General features: G+C 34.0%; 3 protein-coding genes across 5 annotated transcripts; 2 read left to right on the top strand and 1 right to left on the bottom strand.

Moving 5' to 3' along the window:
- Window positions 1–19: 19 nt before the first annotated feature.
- Window positions 20–7,979, top strand: LOC128185602 (peroxidasin homolog). The gene is made up of 8 exons (XM_052855195.1): window positions 20–2,321; window positions 3,295–3,450; window positions 3,627–3,779; window positions 4,889–4,933; window positions 5,580–5,870; window positions 5,977–6,270; window positions 6,447–6,733; window positions 6,843–7,979. Exons 1-8 carry the CDS (start codon window positions 2,108–2,110, stop codon window positions 7,005–7,007), a joined length of 1,605 nt encoding a protein of 534 aa, XP_052711155.1. The 5' UTR covers window positions 20–2,107; the 3' UTR covers window positions 7,008–7,979.
- LOC128185580 (sulfate transporter-like) lies at window positions 7,127–12,208 on the bottom strand. Of its 3 annotated transcripts, XM_052855184.1 has the most exons (3): window positions 12,052–12,208; window positions 10,475–11,147; window positions 10,003–10,143 (listed from the first exon to the last, which is right to left on the bottom strand). In XM_052855184.1, the coding sequence occupies exons 1-3, from the start codon at window positions 12,057–12,059 to the stop codon at window positions 10,135–10,137; spliced, it is 690 nt and encodes a 229-aa protein (XP_052711144.1). In that variant the 5' UTR covers window positions 12,060–12,208; the 3' UTR covers window positions 10,003–10,134. The 3 variants fall into 3 exon arrangements, with proteins under 3 accessions (XP_052711130.1, XP_052711136.1, XP_052711144.1); XM_052855170.1 differs by having other exon boundaries at window positions 7,127–11,147; window positions 12,052–12,204; XM_052855176.1 differs by lacking the exon at window positions 12,052–12,208 and having other exon boundaries at window positions 7,127–10,143; window positions 10,475–10,597.
- A 1,655-nt stretch (window positions 12,209–13,863) lies between these two features.
- LOC128188648 (phosphatidylcholine transfer protein-like) lies at window positions 13,864–18,333 on the top strand. The gene is made up of 6 exons (XM_052859829.1): window positions 13,864–14,081; window positions 15,811–15,928; window positions 16,346–16,425; window positions 17,020–17,191; window positions 17,451–17,518; window positions 17,824–18,333. The coding sequence occupies exons 1-6, from the start codon at window positions 13,953–13,955 to the stop codon at window positions 17,911–17,913; spliced, it is 657 nt and encodes a 218-aa protein (XP_052715789.1). The 5' UTR covers window positions 13,864–13,952; the 3' UTR covers window positions 17,914–18,333.
- The last annotated feature ends 4,997 nt before the right edge of the window (window positions 18,334–23,330 follow it).

Here is a 23,330-nt window from a genome sequence, read left to right as displayed (position 1 = left end):
CAGATCGTCTATTGCAAACGATCTGGTACGATATCATGCGCATTGAATGGTTGGTTACTAGTACTTATACATGTATATACTCTAGTGGACGCTGCGGTAGATCAATATGAATTATCTACCCTTTGCTGTAAAAGTCTCTCGTGGTCCATGGCAAAGAAATCGATTATCTTAAGCCAGCTTATTATGTTTATATCTGTATTATATGCGAGTTATGTCACTTTGTGCATTATTCAAATCTTTTGTAAAAAGAAATAGTAAAACATGCGGTTTTACAATGAGCTACTAAAAAAATAAGGATTTATTGCCTTTAAAAATGCATAGATTTAATGACTGCAAAGTAGGTAAAATATGATGCTTAGTATAGGTCTAGACGAAGCCTCATTGAAAAAAAAATTTACTGCATTATGTGCATAAGTGGATGATAAAAGCGGTGAAAGGCAAGTCACAGACGGCAACATAGCGGCTGTAAAGTTTTTTTGTATCTCTTTATTCAAATAATATAACAAAAAAGTGTTGGTCCTCGACAGAACAAAACACTTCTAAGGTTCTTTGACCATACTGTCTACGTAAAAATATGTTTGTTTCACTGAATGCTACGCGGAAATATACTATATTATGTTAGAAAAACTCGTTCTATATCAAATTCGAACAATATCAGCTTTATAATATGTTGTTTCAATAAATACGCATGTCTTTTTTACTAAGAAGCACAAAACCGGTGCCATATTGTCTTGGAATTGCTATTGACAGAGAAAGACGGGAAATAAACCAACTTGATATTATTCTAAATTTTCAGAGCCATATAATGGATTCAGTTACATAAAATATCAATGTTAGATTTACAAAAACCAGTAACTTTATATTTTTAGTTATTTTGAGATGATGACATATCATATGATGAAAATACTGTACTATTGAAATTAGTTCATAACTATATTGTAAAATCTAAGAGATTTAGCTTAATGTATTTATCTTAACTATAACTATATATATCTAATACATGTACACAAAACTAGTATACTTATGCCGTAACTGTACTAATAGGTTTAAAAAAAAAATTCTCTTTCTTTTTTCCACAAACCGGGTTTTGCCAACCTTCTTTTTTAGCCCATCTGAATATTATATTTATTTGCATATATTTTTATGCTTCATCATTCACTATTCTATTAATAAGTGTATTATTAATTTGTCATTTATATCTTGCACATTATATGTATTACCGTGCACCCTGTGGAGAACGCTTACATAGGCATTGCCTGCTGACTAATCAGTTTATGTAAATATATATTTGCATAATAAAATAACTTCAAATCAAATAAAAAAATATTCGCTATATATGGTTGGTCTTTGGTCAAAGTAACAAGCAATGTTGTATAAAAGGCATTGGCAGGCATGTTTGGCCCAAAGCCTGATAAAAAAAAAACCAACGCAGAAATAAGCAAGAAAACCGAGTGCGTGAAATGGCGTGTGCCTACACTGATGCAACAAAATTGTTAAACACAAGAGGCAAGTAGTTCGAGTATTTTTTTATCAACGTTGGAATCTTAAAATTAACATCATAATTCTTGGAACAGTCATAATTGTACCATAGCAAAAGTCTATAATATGAAATAATGTCAGACAAGCAACTTAATCAGCTACATGTAAGTGTGGATATTGTGATTTATTGCACATACACTTGTATGCTGTAATCAAGAAGTGTAGTTTTCTGTTCGTAGTATAATAACAAGACTTCTTAAGAGCAGTTATACGATATGTGATGATAACAGTGTTCAAAATCAAAAGCCCAAAGACAAATTACAAAACAGGAGCAGAGCAAACACAGACTTCTAAAAAAATTAGAGGTAGGATTAGGTGCCATGGAGGAGTAAATATCTTCGGCTGACTGGTCACACCCGCCGTGTACTCTTTGTGGTAATGGGGAAGAAAGGAAAAGAACGTATCTAACGAATCTATCTAACCAGGATGGTATTGCATTCATTATAAAAGCTCATTTAAAGGTATTGAAAGGTAAAAAAAAAAAACTTAACCGATTTGAAAAAAAATTCTTCCTTTTACGAGTTTAGTAGATAAAAAAATATGAAGATTAAAGTTATAACAAAACTGCATGGCAAAACCTACATTTCCGAATATGGAGAAGCGGCAACGGTTACTCAGCTCTTTGGTTGTGGTTTATATTATCAAGTTTTCTTGTCTCATCGGTGCTTTATTTACGGAATATTGGGTGGATGCAGATGGTTACCACTTCGGGGTATTTAAGTATTGTGTTGACAACACAAGCACTTGCCAAGATGTTACGTCTCAGCTTCAAACAATTGAAGGTAAACATTATCATTTTAGTACATCCTTTTAGATAGAATACTGAACCAAGTTTGTGGTTTTTAGTTTATAATTTCAACAGTCTTCCACTAGACTCGGTTCCATATGAGATATCTAGTCCTGACAAATAAAGATGTTTTCTATTATCAAATCAATTATTCCAAAGGTTTTTTTCAATACAATATATTAAAACGGCATAGTAAAGATAAGTAACGAAGCCCAAGTTGCAAACTTTATATCCCCTAAGCTAGGGGTAATGGTGTGAAGTTGGAGTTAAGTATAAATGCATTTAAAAACAAATGATATACAACTCTTATTTCTTAAAGAAAGATTGTTTGCAAGTGTTTGGCTTATTATTTAGCTAAATTTCTTTCTTCAACCCCAACATGTTTTACTTTTTATAAAGTGTCAAATCATAAAATACTCTATGGATTGAGTTTTTTATTATATTTTTATCCATGTATCATAACCAAATAAATAATGCAATGGGCAATGCCTTGCGAAGATCAAAATAATTTTGTATTATTGCCCAATCTGAATAAGCAAAAAACCATAAGGAAGTTTTTATTTCAATTTTTACAGGTAAGAAGACCCATTTAAACTGTTTTTATCAACTAATTACTTCCGCTTATAATGCTTGTGAACCATGAAGACTTGTTGTTATATGATGTCTAATAGAATCTCTCTCTCTCTCTCTCTCTCTCTCTCTCTCTCTCTCTCTCTCTCTCTCTCTCTCTGTGTGTGTTTAAAAGGGCAGGATGACCGTGGCCCTGTTTAGACTATAAGACTATCTTTAAAAGAAAGAGATCTAAGTAACAATATAGGAAAACATTCAAATTTTGAAGTTAAAAGAAATGATATTTTTCTTTACTAAATAACGGTTTATAGCTAAACTAATCATTTTTGAAATAAAGATGGATATGATGATATGTTGATCACCGAGCCTCCTTAAGGAATTGCACAACTGTATTTCAGACCTTTTGTTGGGCACCCGTTATTTGTTGATTAGCGCCTGTGCCTTGGTATTCATTTGTATGATGTTCTGTGTGACGTCAATAAGTAAATGCTGCGGGACTGACAGAAAGACAAAGATACTAGCAAGAATCAATGTTACAGGAACGTTTCTTCAGTGTAAGTGTAATATTTGAAAAAAAAAATTAAGTTTAGTTTTATTTGTTTTGTAAACAATAGGAATATTTGCCAGAGTTTATTAAACACATTACATGAATATGACTATCATACTTATTTGTAATGAAAAGAAATCCAGAATTAAAAATAGTATAATCGTTAAGATTGTTTTTTTTAAGTTATATTAGAGACTTCGACGGTGATTACATTTGCCCATGGAGTGGCTCAGCTACCGCGTGCTCCACAGATTGGCTGGTCCTTCTACATAACCATCTGTATGGCAGTTTTCACGCTGATGTTCTTCTTTATTCTTCTGCTCACCACCTTTTGTTGTAAGCTCCTTATCACTTACTTATCTCTGTCAAACAGGAAGCCAAGATGTAAACATTAGGTGTTTCTATATGAATTGATTCGGCATTATATGATATAGCAAGAAACATTGTACATGTACAGAAAAGATTTTCAGAAAATTTTAATATACTGTTCTATTGTGTTTTCGAATTCTGGTGTCATTTTAAACTATGACAAAGTTTGTAACTGAATAACTTTTTTTTCAATTATGCCATATCTGCATGCTTGGATCCAATCTTGATAACAAATATACAGCCCCACTTACCTTAAATACATGTAGTTTACAAATCCAACTTGTTTGAAATAAAATTATATGTATACCGGTAATCCATTAAGTTCTTTCCGAAACAATTTTTATTTTGATACCGTAAAAACTCTTCTCAAATCATCACTTTCAAATTTACATTTATAAAGTAACGTTCAATCCAATAAATATGTATGTACATGTATAAACATCCTAATTCGATTGAAGCTTTGGGTCATGTGCATTGTATTCTCAAAATTCCCACCAAATAAATCCAGCTAGTCTAAACTGCAGAAATAGAATAAATCAATAAAGTCTGCTAAAAATAGAGATGACTTAATGACTTATCAAGAACCTTTCCTAGTTACATTTATGTAACAGAGTAGAGTGAGATGCATATAACATACAAGGGATTTAAAGGCAAAGTAACTTTAATTAAGAGAAAAACTGTAGATAAATTCAAAATAACAAAACAATAGAAAATTTTCTTAAACATCTATAAGGCAATTCACAATGATTTTCTAAATATGGAAATTATCAGTACGATTTAAGGAATAATAAGTCAATACTTCAGCCAATATAAGGACCACAAAGCGTGTACAACTGCATTCATTGAATACAGAATCCAAAATATATTGGCTGCCCGATATGGACTCAAATAAATTTTTAATCACACTGCACGGTGAAAAGAAAACATTAAAAAAAGTTTCAATGCAACCATGAAAACAAGATCCATAATATAACAGTCTTAAAGATTTGAATGATGAAGACTAACTTCCCAATGTAAAGTGCATTTAAAGTAGTTTAAAATTTTTATCTTATCTAATTTAATCTGAATATTTGTAGGTAACAAAAGATGCTATTTGGATACGTCATCAAATTTTTCTTCAAGTAAGTATTAATTCGCTTAGAATCACGATACTGTATTCTAATTGTTGAACACCACAGAGTTTTATTTATAAACGTTATGTGAGTATAGGTAAACTATGATAATACAAATGTTTTATATTCTAGAAGGCCTACAATTTTTAGTAGGTGTTTTTGAAAATCCCTAACAGTGAATTTTGAATTCAGCTGACTGACTTACACTATGACCAAATACGTTTTATATTCTTAGTATTGACAGTTTCAAAAATAGTTTTTCCTTCTTTATTGCACTTTGGTGTCTTCTGTGATGAATTTTTAAAAAGAACCTGTGATGGGCGTTTTCTCTCAGAACGAAAATAAAAGTTTCGATAGAAATGAATAAAAAAGACTATATTTTTTAATGAAACTTCTGTGGAATCATTCAAAGTCGAGGGGGCCAATTTTCGTGGATTACTTCATTTTTACGGGTTTGTGGGGACGTAATTTCGTGTATTTTATTTTGCCTACAACAGAAAATATGATTTTATCACCATAATTTATTTATTCGTTGAGAATGTTAGTTTTAGGATGAGAGGTAACCAAGAATTCCACAAAAATTGAGTCCACAAAAGTTAATGATTTCACAGTAAACTGTCGATACTTTCATTAGACTGTAAATTTTTTTTTGCAGAGCTTACTTTCATAACACCCCCACAGAATGTTTCTGTTGATGTTGGTAAAGTGGTGTCTGTTTTTGCTAATGTAAGAAACGCAAGCAATGTTTATTGGTGCAAAGGAAAGGACCAGGTAATTCGGATATCATCGACATTCCGCCAACAGTTTGACGAGTCCAACCAAAAAGCTGAGCTCACATTGAGTAATGCTAGACTTCAGGACGACGGCGAATATACTTGTGTAGCAGAGAAGTATGGAAGAAATAAAAAAGAAATCAAAGAATCATTCTTCATTTATGTGCATCACGGTTGTATATTTTACTTTATCTCCCTTTTTCACGTTTTATAATTGAATACTAAGTACGGTGTCAACAGAGAGTATCTGGTTAATGTATAACTGTTTGTGAATTTTAGTGAAACCTGTGTTTACAATAAAACCAAATGATGTTACCGTGCATTCAGGAGACGCATTTTATACAGAGGCAGTCGTCAATAATGCGGAAGTGGTGTCGTGGCTTCACCAAGGCAAGATTTTAAGCAGCGCCAAAAACAAAATAGCAATCAAGTTTGTGAACGGAAAGGCTTCGTTAAGAATTGATGGTACAACAAAGAAAGATGAAGGTGACTATACCTGTTTGGCTAAATCGGGAACTGACCCTCATAAATTAAAAGAAGAATCTGTAGATTTTCACGTCAGCGTCAGTGACGGTAAGATGACAAATTGTACTAATGTGGGGAAAAAGAAACATATCCTATACATTTTCTATACTGTTTCTTTGCAATATGCGAAGTCAATGGTTGAACTGGGCTTGTACAAATAATGTAATACCATCATACTAGTAATATGTTAATGTTTTAATTGAGATTCTAGAACTTTTTTACAGCTGAGCTGCCATCATTTGAAAACGTTCCGCAAGCGGTAAATATTAAAAATGGTACAGCCATAGAGATGGCGATCAAAGTAAGAGGATTCCCAATGCCAAAACAAGTCGCATGGTTCAAGGATGGAGAACCTGTAGTGAGAAGTAGAAAAACAATGATGCAGTATATCGATGGAGCCTCCAAATTGGTAATCTATGATACTGATCTTGCTGATGCTGGTTTGTATGAATGCTATGCCGAAAACGAACATGGAAACGACAAGTGCACAATACCTGTTAAAATTAAAAGGGTAAGAAACGTCTAGTTTGTTTTTCCTTGCAAGGATAAATGAGCCTCACTTTTTGGTATATTCCGCTACAAAACTTCAGATTAAGATTGACATTAATTGTTTTGTTTAGGTTGACCATGATACCATTGAATGTTCAATATGCATGGATCGGCCACCGTCAAATGTTTTGCCGTGTGGTCATGCCTTCTGCTTGGAGTGTATTGGTATGATGAATTTTAAGTGTGGCATGTGCAGGTCTCCTTTTAGAGATTACAAACCGTTGTATTTAACTTAATACGACATAAAAAATGCTGCACAAAATTAGCAAAATATGTTGGAGGGAGAGAGACACACAAACAGAGAGAGAGAGAGAGAGAGAGAGAGAGAGAGAGAGATGAATTATTAAAAAACATAAAAAATTGTCTTTTTATTTTCTTTATGCATATTTACAAGGTTCTTTAATAAAATATCAAGTGCAAATTTTCAACAATATTTAAAATCGGATGACTTGTGTGTACATTCAATTTGTATTGCCAGTTGTTTTGATAAAATAAAAAACCAAGAAAATTACACATATGTATTTAACTAGCTCTAGCAACGGTCGATTAAAGATCCCATTCTGTGCAATCTTTTAACACCGACGAATTAAAGTTGAAGATCCCGAGGCTGCAAGAGCCGCTTTTGGCCATCCTGATACTCGTGCCGACATGGTAACAAATTACATATACATAATATGGTCTTGTGTACGGTTGGTGCCGGTTAGGAGAAATATTTATTTTCTGACAGCCGCTGCTTAGAGATATCTGCACTATTATTGGCTTGGTGGGTAACTACGTGTGTCAATTTTTGGCAAAATGAAACTTATTAAATTTAAAATGATTGATGGCATGGATTTTCTGTATCTTAAAATAAATCAAGAGAACAGTTGCAGTTGATATCAAAAACTTCTCCAAAAAAGTATAATACCTCAAATGACTAAAGAAATGAAATAAAAACCAACGGAATTGTGATGGATTTTCTATTTCACTGCACCAAATGAGGTTGCTTGAGAAAAGTTGAAGCTTATGGTATTTAGAAATTTAAGATGCTAGATGCGCTTATTTGCATTGTTAGACTATATTGATTCCCTTCGGAAGAAAAGTTCTGTATGAAGATAAAAATATACAAATCTAAATTTTACAGGTAGATATGATGGGTAATTTGTTGTAAATTTAGCTTTCTTAAACTAAAAGGAAACAGAACCTTGTATTGTTCATTGTAAACGCTAAAAACAGGTCACGTACTTCTAAATAAGATATACATAACTACGAGGGTCAATCAAAAAATACGAAGACTTTTGTCATAGCTATGTTACTTAACGTCATATCATTACTAAATTTGGTAGACATAATTTAACAACAGTTTCAAACAATTTGCAAGAAAAAAAGTTAATAAATACCTTTATTTCTAAGAATTATTTAGAATCTAATCCTGCAAAAATGAGGTCACGGCGCACGGTCAAAATTTGTGTTATGTCAACAATAAACCATATAATGTTGAAAGTAATATCTCTATAAATTGGGCTTAAAATCAAATAATATTGAAACCTTAAATTAAGTTTTGTCTCGGTATTCTATGTTCCAAATAAAGACGGGATATATTGTTTTGTCGAACAGATATTAGTTACTAACGACAGATAGTCCTCTTTAGAATTGACTAAAAACATCGACGTCGCCGGACGTCACGGCGCAACGAGAGGTACAAACAAAATGGATTTAACCCAGGAAAAAGCCGACACAAGCTGTGAAAATGCTCAATGGTGCAAAAAAATAAGTCAACAATTATTTGCAAGTTTGTGTTTAACTGTAAAAAATTTTGTGGGAGTCGTGGTAATTGTATTTTGAATATAAAACAGTCCGAAAGAGAGTCGAATATCTGTAAATATTTGTTAAAAAAATAAGTAACGTCAACCGACGTTCAGGGTTATCGTTACAGTAAACCAAGAGATAGACTGTTAGAAAATGAAAACTTTGAAGAACTAACTTATGATTCTCGAACAAATGTGTGCAAATAAGATGTTAAGTGGTTCAGTGCAATTTTAAATTGTAAGAAGAGAGGCACAAGAGACTAAGCGTGATATAAAGATGGGGTTTATCTATAAACTGTGTGTGTTTAATATTGACGTCATGTTTTGAACGTTACCGTGCGCCGTGGTGACAAAACATGTTGTTTTTAAAAAGGGGTAACAAAAATACCGTTTCATCAAATGGACTAAAACTTCACACATCAATAACATAAGTGTTGGTGCACAGATAAATCTGATAGTGTTGACTTTAATGAAAAATATATGATTGACAGCCACATTGTCTTCGTATTTTTTGATTGACCCTCGTACTAGTAATTATCTGAAGCTGTTACAGTGATGGCATCGACGATGTCAGGAAAGACATGGTCCTTTCCCACCGTTTCCAAAAGTTCTGATCTTTTCATCAAGGCCAAGAGACTGTTTGTACATCTCACTAGTAGAACCTCGATTCCAACGAGTCTGTATTCCTTGACAACTGCAGAAAGAGCCGACATCCCTGTTAGGTCTACATAGTTGAATGACGAACAATCTATAATAACGTACTTTGTTTCCATACGCTCACACTCTAGATCTGCGGTTTGTTGGCCGTCAGGGGCAGGGGTTTTGTTGACTGTCACCGTTACTTCCTCTGGGTCCTTCCCCATCCCTCTGGGATCCCAAGTAAGTCTATACAAATTTTCTCGGAATGATTCGGCTGTAGCAAAATAAAGTGATGATTCCATCTTGAAAATTTTCACGTTCGGATATGAAGTTGTTTGTTGTGATTCCTCCACGTATAAGTCCTCATTCTTCAATTTTCCAAGCAGCCCAAATTTCCCTCTCTGGCTTTGATAAACAACAAGGAATATACTTAAACCCACGCCACAATACAAAGCATATGGAAAGTCGATGAACACACCACTAAGAAGTGTAGCTATCCAGACGGTAAAATCATATTTGTTAAGTTTCCACAGCCTTGGTAATTGTCGAAACTGTAAGAGGAGGTTCTTGATTGACATTATGATCATGATGGACAAAATAGGTAGAGGTAAATATTGAAAATATTCTCCAAGGAACAATAGAATGAGCAAAATAATGACAGCAGAAAAGATTCCATTGAGAGTGGACTTTGCTTCCATGGTTTTCAGCAAAATAGTTCGAGGTGGTGCAACGCAGGATGGAAAGCATCGAAAAAAAGAACCACCTAGATTGGTCATACCGTAAGCCACTAGTTCTTGGTTCGTATTGATGGTATTTTTTGTCTCGCAGACTTTTGCCATCGAGATGGTGAGAACAAACACAATAATAGCAATTACGACAGAATCTCCTATAATACCGGGTTTGAGTGTCGGTAACGATGGAGGAGAGAGTCCAGCTTCTATACTTCCTACAACAGGAATGTCAAACGTGGGGTTTAACTTTCCAAAGTATGACACAACAGTTCCGCAGATCACAAGAATTAATTCGATGGGAATAGGCATATACAATTTTGATTTAAACTTTTCGTTTATAAAATCTTTTACAAAAATCAAGACAATGATGCAAATAATGGACGTTACTACTGAACCTACGTTAGCAGTGGTGATATTTTTAAAAATTTCAATATAGGTAATGACTAGTTTCCCTGTGCCACTGATTAATGGTATATGAACACCGATTGCCTTTGGTATTTGGCTTGTGATAATATGGATGGCTGCAGTGGTCGTGAATGAACTTACAAATGGGGTAGACATATATGATGAAATAAATCCAAGTCTGAGTAATCCCAAAACCAGAAGTAAAACACCGACTATGAAGGAAGAACCTGCAGCGAGAGCCGCCTTGGCCTCCACAAAGTCTACATCGTTCACTTGTACGAACGTCATGCTGTCGTTAGTACTGTTTGTGCCCCCTGTGTGGGATGGTGGCATCGTCACGTGACTCTCCACGAGATTTGCCGTGAACAAAGCAATCACAGCGTTGGTACCGATCGACACAAACGGGCATGTACCGAAAATAACGTACAAAACAACGGGGTAAAACGAAGTGAAAAGTCCGTATTTAGGAGCAAGAGAGGAGAGTATTCCGAATGCCATACCCTGAGGAAAATGGAGACAGGCGGTAGATAAACCGCTGATTGCGTCTTTGAGGAGATCGTTCTTGACGTCATAATGACGTAAGGTTCTTACGATTGGAAACAACGATAAGAAATAACTAAGGAGAGCAGTTCTTGTGCATTGAAAGTCCGCACAGATATCTCCACATTTGACATCCTCGTATTCTTTTTCTGTCAGATTGTCCAAACTGTTTTGTGTCTTTGGATGACGCAACAAAGACGCATTTTCAGTAGCGTCATCTCGGCGTTGAATTCGGCAGTTCCTGTCTAAACCACTATTTTCCTGACTAATGTTCCTTAAAGAGAAAAAATGAGGAGGATTTAACTCAACAAAAAACTTGTATTAAACAAAAAATTAAGAATTTTGGTTTTTAAGCGTTCTTGAAATTTTGGCATTATAAAGATACTTAGATCAAGTAATTTCTCCTCTATTTCTTGTGAATAATATTGATAAAAGCAAACTTATGAACATACGAATTTAAATCAATTTTGTCTCTATATTATAATCAATCAAGAAATGCATTTTTTCTTAAAATACAACAATATTCAAACTTTTGAACTACTTAAAAAATATTTTGTTAAGATCAGTCGATTTGGAAATATTATACGAAGAAAAAAGTACTGTTATTTACTCCCGATACAATTAACATTAACTCTCTCTCTCTCTCTCTCTCTCTCTCTCTCTCTCTCTCTCTCTCTCTCTCTCTCTCTCTCTCTCTCTCTCTCTCTCTCTCTCTCTCTCTCTCTCTCTCTCTCTCTCTCTCTGGACTTCACTGATTCAGTAATTCTTGATGTTTAGTTTTTAATTGGCCAGATAAGTGTTTATCCAAAGCCAATATAAAAAACCCAAACATCGTTTTCAATCAATGCATATATGTTTCAAATTTTAATAAGAACATAACATAACATGCCAATAATCCCTACCCCGGCTTACTCAAATACACAGAGCTGAGTTAAATAGGCTATTTAGATAACCTTGAAGCAAACTTGCATGACTATCTGAATGCACACGTTACTCAAACGGAATGTACAAGTGTTTTTTGTGTATTTACATAAAGAACATAAATGTATAGTATACTATAAGAGATATGAACGTGTGTCCAAGTTTGTATTCAAGCAGCATAGAGAGATTAGCTATATATCGATTTCCATCTCTATAAATAGTGCGGCAAGTAAACAAACAAAACATTAATATCTTACTTTGACATGGCTTCTGTCGCCGATTTCTTTGTTGTAATGTTATTCGCTGGTTGTACATTGACCCCTAGCCTGTTACCATGTGACCTTTCCTATTTAGCTCACCCGAATATGTATGGTTAGGTTGAGTAAACCTTACGGCGCTTCTGTTCAAGGGACATAACTTGCTGCTACCTGTTGGATGCGCAGTGAATTTTAAAAAAAAACAAACAAAAAAAAAACAACAACAAACAGGGAAAACACCACCCTCACTAGCCAAGTGTTCACGATCGTAAACCTGTTGCTAGCGAAGATGGAAAACATAGATTAAGAAGAAATGCAAGTACATGCATATTGCTTTTGGTGTGTTGTTCAAACTATACTGGATGCATGAGCTTAGTGCACCTTCATTATTGTAAGTAAATGCTTACAATGAACATAATGTTTTACTATATATTGCATTTAGAATCGATCGTCTTACGTTTAGCTTTACTTTAATTAGTAGTTAACCCCAAAATGTATTTGAAGAGACTAATTTCGGTCACACTTAACATTCCTCTCACTGGGCTCTCAGTAACATATCAAAGTATATATACGCACTGCAGTTTGGAGAGAGAGAGAGGGGGAGAGAGAGAGAGGGTTTTTTTTTTTATATAGAAAGAGATATATATTATATCTACATGTATATATTTTCTTTTCTTTTCATTTCAATTTTTTTTAATCATAAACGATGATTTACATTTTTTAAAGTTAGACTAGTACTGATCTTGCTTATAATAGTTCTTCGACCTATCTATCTATCTATCTATCTATCTATCTATCTATCTATCTATCTATCTATCTATCTATCTATCTATCTATCTATTAATTAGCTGAAAACAGTCCTTTTACTTATTTTAATGAGAAGATGACAAATCATTTTTGACTTCAGACTAAAATAAGTAATGCTCATTAATTTGAGTAAATTAAATGAGAAAACTGAAAACTCCAGAGTGACTATGTTTACGGCATACATTGTAAATGACGTAAATTAGGCTGCTTGAAAATTGGTGCAAGAGAGCCGATCATTATCTATAAAAGGGTGTACATTTGTCCAACCGAGTTTCTTGAAACAGTTGTAAAAGAATCAAGAAACACAACCATGTGGGATAGTATAATACAAACACGTAGTGGCGGAAGGGGGGGGGGGGTATTAGGCCAAACTTTTTTTCATTTGTGAAAGTATTTTTAAAAAATCAAAGGAAAAACTGTCGGCACTTACGTGAAAACTGTGTTTTTAAAAAATGTACCTAATTTATGGGGGTAATGGTGTTACAGTTTTTCAATGTGCAATAAAGTACATGTAGGCATGGTAATAGTCTACTCATAACAACGAAAAGCATACAAACATAATTAATTGACATTCAACAAAATATCAAATATATATCAATTTCCTTGATTTATGAAATTGCATCAATTTGACGGATCTTCAAAGACTTATCGACTCTGTTAAATGTTTTTGATTTTAGCAGGTTTCACAAATATAAGGTGTTCTTTAAAAAAAAGTCGTTTTTTCTGCACTGACTGATGTTGATTTGCGTAAAATATGACATGCCCTTAGAAATGTTAAAAGTTGCAATACTCTGTCTGGGTAATTAAAGAATTACTTTTGGTAGAATCATATTAAAATATTGAATAATATGGGTGAAAGTCGATACAGTAACACTTGTCGCCACTCGACCGTCGTTGCATGTCGTAACGCGTCTCTAGTTCGTTTTCCCGACTTCCAACCATGCTGGGTTTTATTTGTTTACGTTGCTAGATTACCGGAAGTAAACAGACACATGCTGAAACGTCTAAAGAGATCAGATCATCAATACATATTCCATATTGTAAAGTTATTTACTGGCCTGTTGAGTGGTTTTAGATTTATTTAGTCTTCAAAAATGACTTTGAATGTATTTAACGATCTCGAGTTTGAAAGCGTCGTCCGAGAATTTGACACCCCTGATGTTGAAGGATGGGAATTTTTCACGGAGAGCCACGGAGTCAAAATATACAGACTTTATAACGAGGTATTAATTTAATTGAAATATTTAATAATTTAATGATATAAATCAAATGATATTGGATAAGTGTATTCATCAAATAACTGCTTCTGTGCTTTTTGGACTTCTTGATCAGACACTGATTAACATAAGTTTGTCAATCAATTTTCCACAGGAGTCGGCAATTTTATCAATTTCCTGTAAATAAATGAGAAACAGGCAAAATCCTACCAGTGAGCTAATAGCTAGTCGCTACATAGCCCTAGTGCATAGAATATATTGTATTGTGGTAGATCTATAAAAAAAAGAATTAGACATGATTTTCTTATATTCACCATGTTTAGTAACCATTGGTTACATGTATTATGCAGTTATTGAAGTGAAATGATTTCTGTCATTTTGGTCCTTCACTAGTACAGCTCAATATATGTTCGGACCATAGTAGGTTTGGCCTTTGGCTGTTCATCGTTTCACCATTAGTCGTTTTGGCCAGAGATATTATTTATTATTTTCAGACATTTTTAACCTAATCGTAAGTTTTATAGTTTATCATAGAATAATGAAGAAATAAACAATGCGAAAAAAGATAGCATTTCTTACAAAGTTTTTCCCTTTCAGGGTAATTATGAATTTTTTTTATTTCTAGTTGTAGTTTTGTACATTTTTAAATAAGTAAAAAGTCTCCTTCTCTGTTGATATGTAAATAAGAGAATCCTTATCATAATGATGAATTAAATGATAAATAAGCCATTCATAAACATAACATTCATGAATAAGCAAATGGTGTCTGAAGATGGTTATAAGTACACAAAGCAGAACATTGAACAAGCACTAAACATTAAATGTATGTTTATAAGATATGATTTTAAGTTTTATAACACTTATATTGTTTACCACTGTATCAAAGACTAATACCTCATTTGTCTGTTGTCTACTGCTATTCACGCAATGCCAGTCAAAGTTTTCCTCGTACTCAGCCGTCTGTATTCTTCCTGTGTAATACCTGTAAAAATAAAACATTCTGATTTCAAAAGTCATGTTTTATGATTAATTTATCTTATTTACATGGTACACTGATATATAGGATTTTATGCCAGTAATTGATTAAAATAATTACCACTGTTGCAGGTTCTATGCTGCCATCTGTTACATAAGTCACACTGTAATGCACAATAGCATTGCAATCGACACACTCGGTTGACTCAACTGTAATAAAAACAAACATGAAAAATGGTTTTTTGGGCATTTTAATTCAACCAGATGCTTAATCACTGATTTTAAAAACTTGGATAAATGTTTTAAAGTACATTCTAAGAATTCTTTTTTGAGTGACTTCTTTCTCTGAAAATGACAATTGCCACCTTAAATACAACCGGGAATCTTATGTAAGACACATTTCAGTTGATGTCAGTTATGCCTTTTAATTAATAATAAATACAAATGAAACTTTAATGAAGAAATGAAAAATTGCCTAAGTAAAAGCATTTTTAAAGGGACAATTATTTTTTAAACAAAAAATTCTAAAGTGGACCTTAATTTCCCATGTAGAAATTAAGGCAGCCATACTTGGGTTTTAAAATTGAAGAGGGCATGACAATGTGTATGTCACAGTAGTTGGTGATTAAAAGGATGTGAATGGAGTACATGTATTAGTGTTGATTGTTTTGCTGTATCTGCCATCAAAAGAGAAATAGACATGTAGATCACTACCACCAATCCTATTTCATTGGTTTGTAATCCTGTATTTGCTTTGCAGAGATCAGGACTATATGAGTACAAAGTGTATGGGACCCTAGATGACTGTCCACCTGATGTATGTTCTGAAGTCTACCTGGACCTGGAGTACAGGAAGAAATGGGACAGCTATGTCTCAGGTAACCACTCAGCATCAATAAACATTTCCAAAAATATATGACAGATTGAGATTTGTGGTTTCACTTTGTCTATTGTTTTCTCCTATAGATAAACCTTCAAAGTTCTATACATTTAAATGGACTGATAAAATTTTAATTTATCTTATAAAACTGGTACAAGAAGAGCGATTTTATTCTTTAGATTAATCTGTAATGAAATTAAATAAGTACATGTACATGAATTAATCTTATAAAACCGCTACAAGATGAGCAATTTTATTCCTTAGATAAATCTGTAAGGAACTTAGATAAGTACTTGTATTACACATGTATGTTTATTATTACAAATGTTCTGGGATACAATGTTTTTCTAAAGATTAGATTACTGTTTGATGGGACACTTTTACATACACTAACAATAGATTTGTTTCTTTGTAGAATTGTATGAACGAGAAGCCAACGGTATGAAAGTCATTTATTGGGATGTTGCCTATCCGTTCCCGATGTCACATAGAGATGTATCCTTTAATTGAAATCAATGACTAATAGCTACACATTTTATAGAAATCAAAGAATTACTGTAGAAGCACATATTTTCGTTGGGTCAAAATATCGTTGTTTTTAAAACCAAATAAAATTCGTTGGCATTTAATTTCGTCACATCATGATATCTTTGTATTCATTATTACTTTGGTTAAAAATTCGTCATGGATTTAATTTCGTTGATTTCTACTGCCAACGAAAATAACGAAATTAAATCCTCAACGAATATTTCTGCTTCTACAGTAGTACATTTCAAATAGATAAGATTATCTTATCAGAAATCTGTATATCATTTTATTCAGAGAATGATGATTAACCAGCAATTTAAAATACATGCTGATACATGTACTTTTCTCTGGTTCAATTTTTACAAATAAACATATCTTTGAAAATTTTACTATTACTTAATCCCCACAACCTGGTGCTCTTACATGCATGTATTACGGAATAAAAATAAACTAATACATGTACAAAAATAGTTATTTCTGACAGCTCACATTTTTCATGAAAAAATTATTAATGTGCTATCTTGGTTTTTAATAATATATGATTCTTAACTAGAAATGTAGTATGTTTACAAGAGAGAATATAAGGAATTGGAACACAATGGACAAAAGGTGTATGCAGTGATGGCCAAAAGTGTGGAGTGTTCAGAAATCCCCGAGAAGTCTGGAGTGATCAGAGTAGACGATTACAAGCAGAGCTGTGTCCTCACCACAGACGGCAAAGTGGGGTCCAAAGGTCAGTGTTAACACACATCTAACAAAATTGTAATATGCAGGGGAAGCAGGAAGGGATCCCCCCCCCCAATTTAATGACAAGAATTATATGCTTCAATTGTCACAGTAGACAAAAGAAAGGAAAATTGAAAATGTATCTTAAAAAGCTTCTTTTAAAGAGCAATTAAACTCCTATTTTTAAATCTATTTAACATTTAGATCCGATGCATTGATGTTTTAAATGTGTTTTTAAAAAACATATTTTGCTTATTTCTTTTCAGCATTTATGAGATACTATGACAATCCAAAAGGCATGATACCCACATGGCTAATCAACTGGGGTGCTAAGGTAGGTGCAAGTATTCTTGTGCTTTTACCCTGACAATTGTAAACAATGACAGTGAATGATGAAATAGAGGGAAAAAATGTTATTAGTTTACCTGAATCAGTATACATACAAGCTTCACAATCTTAAATAATGTTGATGTGCTTATATACAAGTTTCTCAGTTTCAGTGAGTAGAATACAAGGTGGAATTTAACTTTAGGCTTGACAAACTTGAATAACATAATAAGAAATTGAGTGCATAGCTATGAATTACTCTGTTTAAATGGAAAGAGCACAAGGTCAAATTTATTGTTGTTTTATATTTAGACTGGTGTTCCTTCTTTCTTGACCATGATGCAGAAAGCTTGTCGAACCTACCCCGAATACAAGGCTAAAAGGATGGCCGCTACAAGCTAAATATCAGGACTAAAAATAGATAATACTCAGGTCATCGTCACAGCCCAAATATCTGTGATAAAATTTATGTCTTTTGACAAATACAAAATGACCACTTTTATCATTTTACATTCCTTTCTTTCAGATTGTTTAATTTATTGAATGTTAGTTTGTGTGTGCTAAATGAGTTCTACCTATATACATACAGAAGAGTGGACTTGAATTGTGATAGACCCAACTCTTTTAATTTATTGTATGTTAGTATGTGTGTTTTATGACAGCCACTTCCATACATGGATAAGATTGTACTTCTATGTTATATACCTATTTCAGTGCAATGAATGATTATTCTGTGATGGTATCATTTGTTCATGTGATTCAAATTTTGACATCAAATTCAGATTTAAAAATCAAACAATAAAAATAGAGTATGTCTTAATATTTTTTGTTGTATATCAAAGATGAGGTGAATTTTGTGACTACTTTAAACTGTTTATGGTGCTCATTTAGTCAACAATCAAATCCAACAGACGAATGTGAAAAACGGCAAACAAAATGTGAATGGTATTTTGCTCATATGATCGAAGGCTCAATGAGTGAGCTATCCTGATCACCTGTTGTCTGTCGTCTGTAAACTTTCCACATGTTTAGCTCACCTGAGCCAAAGGCTCAAGTGAGCTTTTCTGATCACAATTTGTCCGTTGTCTGTCGTCGTCGTTGTCGTCGCCATTGGTGTAAACTTTTCACATTTTCATCTTCTTCTTAAAAACCACAGGGCAGATTTCAACCAAATTTGGCACAAAGCACCACTAGGTGAAGGGGATTCAAGTTTGTTCAAATGAAGTGCAGCGCCCTCTTTAAAGGGGAGATAATTGAGAATTATTGAAAATTTGTTGGTATTTTTCAAAAATCTTCTTCCCATAAATTATTCAGCCAAGAAAGCTCCAATTTGATTAGAAGCATCCTCAGATAGTGTAAATTCAAGTTTGTTCAAATCATGGTCCCCGGGGGTAGGATGGGACCACAATTAGGGGATCAATTTTTACATAGGAATATATAGAGAAAATCTTTAAAAATCTTCTTCTCAAAAACTATTAGGCCAGGAAAGCTCCAATTTGATTAGAAGCATCCTCAGATAGTGTAGATTCAAGTTTGTCCAAATCATGGTCCCCGGGGGTAGGTTAGGGCCACAATTAGGGGATCATGTTTTACATAGGAATACATAGAGAAAATCTTTAAAAATCTTCATCTCAAAAACTATTAGGCCAGGAAAGCTTAAATTTGATTAGAAGCATCCTCAGATAGTGTAGATTTAAGTTTGTTCAAATCATGGTCCCCGGGGGTAGGGTGGGGCCACAATTAGGGGATCAAGTTTTACATAGGAATATATAGAGAAAATCTTTAAAAATCTTCTTCTCAAAAACTATTAGGCCAGGAAAGCTCAACTTTGAGTGGAAGCATCTTCAGATAGTGTAAATTCAAGTTTGTTCAAATCGTTGTCCCCGGGGGTAGGGTGGGGCCACAATAAGGGGATCATGTTTTACATATGAATATATAGAGAAAATCTTTAAAAATCTTCTTCTCAATAACTATTAGGCCAGGAAAGCTCAACTTTGAGTGGAAGCATCCTCAGATAGTGTAGATTTAAGTTTGTTGAAATCGTGGTCCCTGGGGGTAGGGTGGGGCCACAATAAGGGGATCATGTTTTACATATGAATATATAAAGAAAATCTTTAAAAATCTTTTTCTCAAAACCTATTCGGCCAGAAAAGCTCAAATTAAAATGGAAGCATCCTCAGATAGTGTAGATTCAAGTTTGTTCAAATCGTGGTCCCCAGGGGTAGGGTTGGGCCACAATAAGGGGATCAATTTTTACATAGGAATATATAGAGAAAATTTTTAAAAATCTTCTTCTCAAAAACTATTGGGCCAGATAAGCTCAAATTAAAATGGAAGCATCCCCAGGAAGTGTACATTAAAGATTTTTCAAATCATGGTCCCCGGGGGTGGGGTGGGGCCACAATTTGGGGATCAATTTTTACATAGGAATATATATAGAAAATCTTTAAAAATCTTCTTCTCAAAAACTATTAGGCCAGGAATGCTCCAATTTGATTAGAAGCATCCTCAGATAGTGTAGATTCAAGTTTGTTCAAATCATGGTCCCCGGGGGTAGGTTAGGGCCACAATTAGGGTATCATGTTTTACATAGGAATACATAGAGAAAATCTTTAAAAATCTTCATCTCAAAAACTATTAGGCCAGGAAAGCTTAAATTTGATTAGAAGCATCCTCAGATAGTGTAGATTTAGGTTTGTTCAAATCATGGTCCCCGGGGGTAGGGTGGGGCCACAATTAGGGGATCAAGTTTTACATAGGAATATATAGAGAAAATCTTTAAAAATCTTCTTCTCAAAAACTATTAGGCCAGGAAAGCTCAACTTTGAGTGGAAGCATCCTCAGATAGTGTAAATTCAAGTTTGTTCAAATCGTTGTCCCCGGGGGTAGGGTGGGGCCACAATAAGGGGATCATGTTTTACATATGAATATATAGAGAAAATCTTTAAAAATCTTCTTCTCAATAACTATTAGGCCAGGAAAGCTCAAATTTGAGTGGAAGCATCCTCAGATAGTGTAGATTTAAGTTTGTTGAAATCGTGGTCCCCGGGGGTAGGGTGGGGCCACAATAAGGGGATCATGTTTTACATATGAATATATAAAGAAAATCTTTAAAAATCTTTTTCTCAAAAACTATTTGGCCAGAAAAGCTCAAATTAAAATGGAAGCATCCTCAGGTTGTGTAGATTCAAGTTTGTTCAAATCGTGGTCCCCAGGGGTAGGGTGGGGCCACAATAAGGGGATCATGTTTTACATACGAATATATAGAGAAAATCTTTAAAAATCTTCTTCTCAAAAACTATTGGGCCAGATAAGCTCAAATTAAAATGGAAGCATCCCCAGGAAGTGTACATTAAAGATTTTTCAAATCATGGTCCCCGGGGGTGGGGTGGGGCCACAATTTGGGGATCAATTTTTACATAGGAATATATATAGAAAATCTTTAAAAATCTTCTTCTCAAAAAGTATTAGGCCAGGAAAGCTCAAATTTGATTAGAAGCATCCTCAGATAGTGTAGATTCAAGTTTGTTCAAATCATGGTCCCCGGGGGTAGGGTGGGGCCACAATTAGGGTTTAGATAGGAATATATAGAGAAAATCTTCAAAAATATTCTTCTCAAAAACTATTAGGCCAGGAAAGCTCCAATTTGATTAGAAGCATCCTCAGATAGTGTAGATTCAAGTTTATTCAAATCGTGGTCCCCGGGGGTAGGATGGGGCCACAATTAGGGGATCAAGTTTTACATAGGAATACATAGAGAAAATTTCTAAAAATCATCCTCTCAAAAACTATTTAGCCAGGAAAGCTCAACTTTGAGTGGAAGCATCCTCAGGTAGTGTAGATTTAAGTTTGTTCAAATCATGGTCCCCGGGGGTAGGGTGGGGCCACAATAAGGGGATCAAGTTTTACATAGGAATATATAGAGAAAATCTTTAAAAATCTTCTTCTCAAAAACTATTAGGCCAGAAAAGCTCAAATTAAAATGGAAGCATCCTCAGGAAGTGTAGATTAAAGTTTGTTCAAATTGTGGTCCCCAGGGGTAGGGTGGGGCAACAATAAGGGGATCAATTTTACATAGGAATATATAGAGAAAATCTTTAAAAATCTTCTTCTCAAAAACTATTTGGCCAGGAAAGCTCAAATTTGAGTAGAAGCATCCTCAGATAGTGTAGATTCAAGTTTATTCAAATCGCGGTCCCCGGGGGTAGGGCGGGGCCACAATTAGGGGATCAAGTTTGACATAGGAATACATAGAGAAAATCTTTAAAAATCTTCTTCTCAAAAACTATTAGGCCAGGAAAGCTCAATTTTGAGTGGAAGCATCCTCAGATAGTGTAGATTTAAGTTTGTTCAAATCATGGTCCCCGGGGGTAGGGTGGGGCCACAATTTGGAGATCATGTTTTACATAGGAATATATAGAGAAAATCTTTAAAAATCTTCTTCTCAAAAACTATTTGGCCAGGAAAGCTCAGATTTGATTAGAAGCATCCTCAGATAGTGTAGATTTAAGTTTGTTGAAATCGTGGTCCCCGGGGGTAGGGTGGGGCCACAATTAGGGGATCAAGTTTTACATAGGAATATATAGAGAAAATCTTTAAAAATCTTCTTCTCAATAACTATTAGGCCAGGAAAGCTCAACTTTGAGTGGAAGCATCCTCAGATAGTGTAGATTTAAGTTTGTTCAAATCATGGTCCCCGGGGGTAGGGTGGGGCCAAAATAAGGGGATCAAGTTTTAAATAGGAATATAAAGAGATAATCTTTAAAAAATATTCTGGGAAAGTTTTTGGTCAAAAACTCAGTACTTAGTGTGAAAGCAGAGGTTATGCAGATTTAAGTTTGATGAAACCATGATTCCCTAGAGAAAATTGGGGCCACGAAATGGGGGGGGGGGGGGGGGGGGGGTATATAGGAATAGAGAAAAATCTTCTTACAGGTACAACAACAAAAGACCAATGAATAAATAAGAGGTGGATAAAAGTTGGCAGATTTTCAATTTTTTTTAACAAGATCTACTGTACTTAGTTGTCAAGATACAGTATTTTGATACTGTACTGCTAATTTGATCAGAATTAAGGCAATTGTAGCTCAGGTGAGCAATGTGGCCCCTGGGCCTCTTGTTTACTTCTTCTCTAAAACCACATGGCCAAATTTAACCAGACTTGGTACAATGCATCCTTATGGGAAAGGGGAATAAAATTGTTAAAATAATGTACATAGTACCTTTTTTAATGGCGATATTAGCAAAACGGTGAGTGTCTTAAAAAAATCTTATTTTCAAGAACCATTGAACCAGAAATGCCAATATCTATACCAAAGCTTGTATATATAGTGAAAAATCTAAATTGTTAAAATTGTGATAAAACTGGGGCCCCAAAAGGGGTTCAAAGTTATCATAGAAATATATAATGGAAATTTAAAAAGAAATCTTCCCGAGAACTACAATACTACAATTTGTGATATTTCTATGCAAGCATCCCCAAATAGTGTAGATTCCAAATTGTTAAAATCGTAACCCCCGGATCAATTCTGGAGTCCCAAGAGGGGTTAAAATTTGAACATAAAATATATATGGAAAATGTTTAAATTGCAATGCTACAACTTTGATACAACTTTGCAAACATTCTAAGATAGTGTATATATTCTAATTGTTAAAATCGTGACCCCGAACTAATACTAAAGTCCCATGAGGGGTTAAAAGTTCAACATAGAAATATATAGGAAAGTGTTTAAAAATCTTCATCTCGAGAACAACAATGCTACAATTCGTGATATTATTATACAAGCATCTTAAGATTATGTAGATTTTTAGATAATTAT

Source organism: Crassostrea angulata, chromosome 1, assembly GCF_025612915.1.
Source record: "Crassostrea angulata isolate pt1a10 chromosome 1, ASM2561291v2, whole genome shotgun sequence".
NCBI classification, from domain to species: domain Eukaryota; kingdom Metazoa; phylum Mollusca; class Bivalvia; order Ostreida; family Ostreidae; genus Magallana; species Magallana angulata.
The sequence above is the reverse complement of the archived record's forward strand: the minus strand, read 5'-3'. Positions and strand labels throughout refer to the sequence as shown.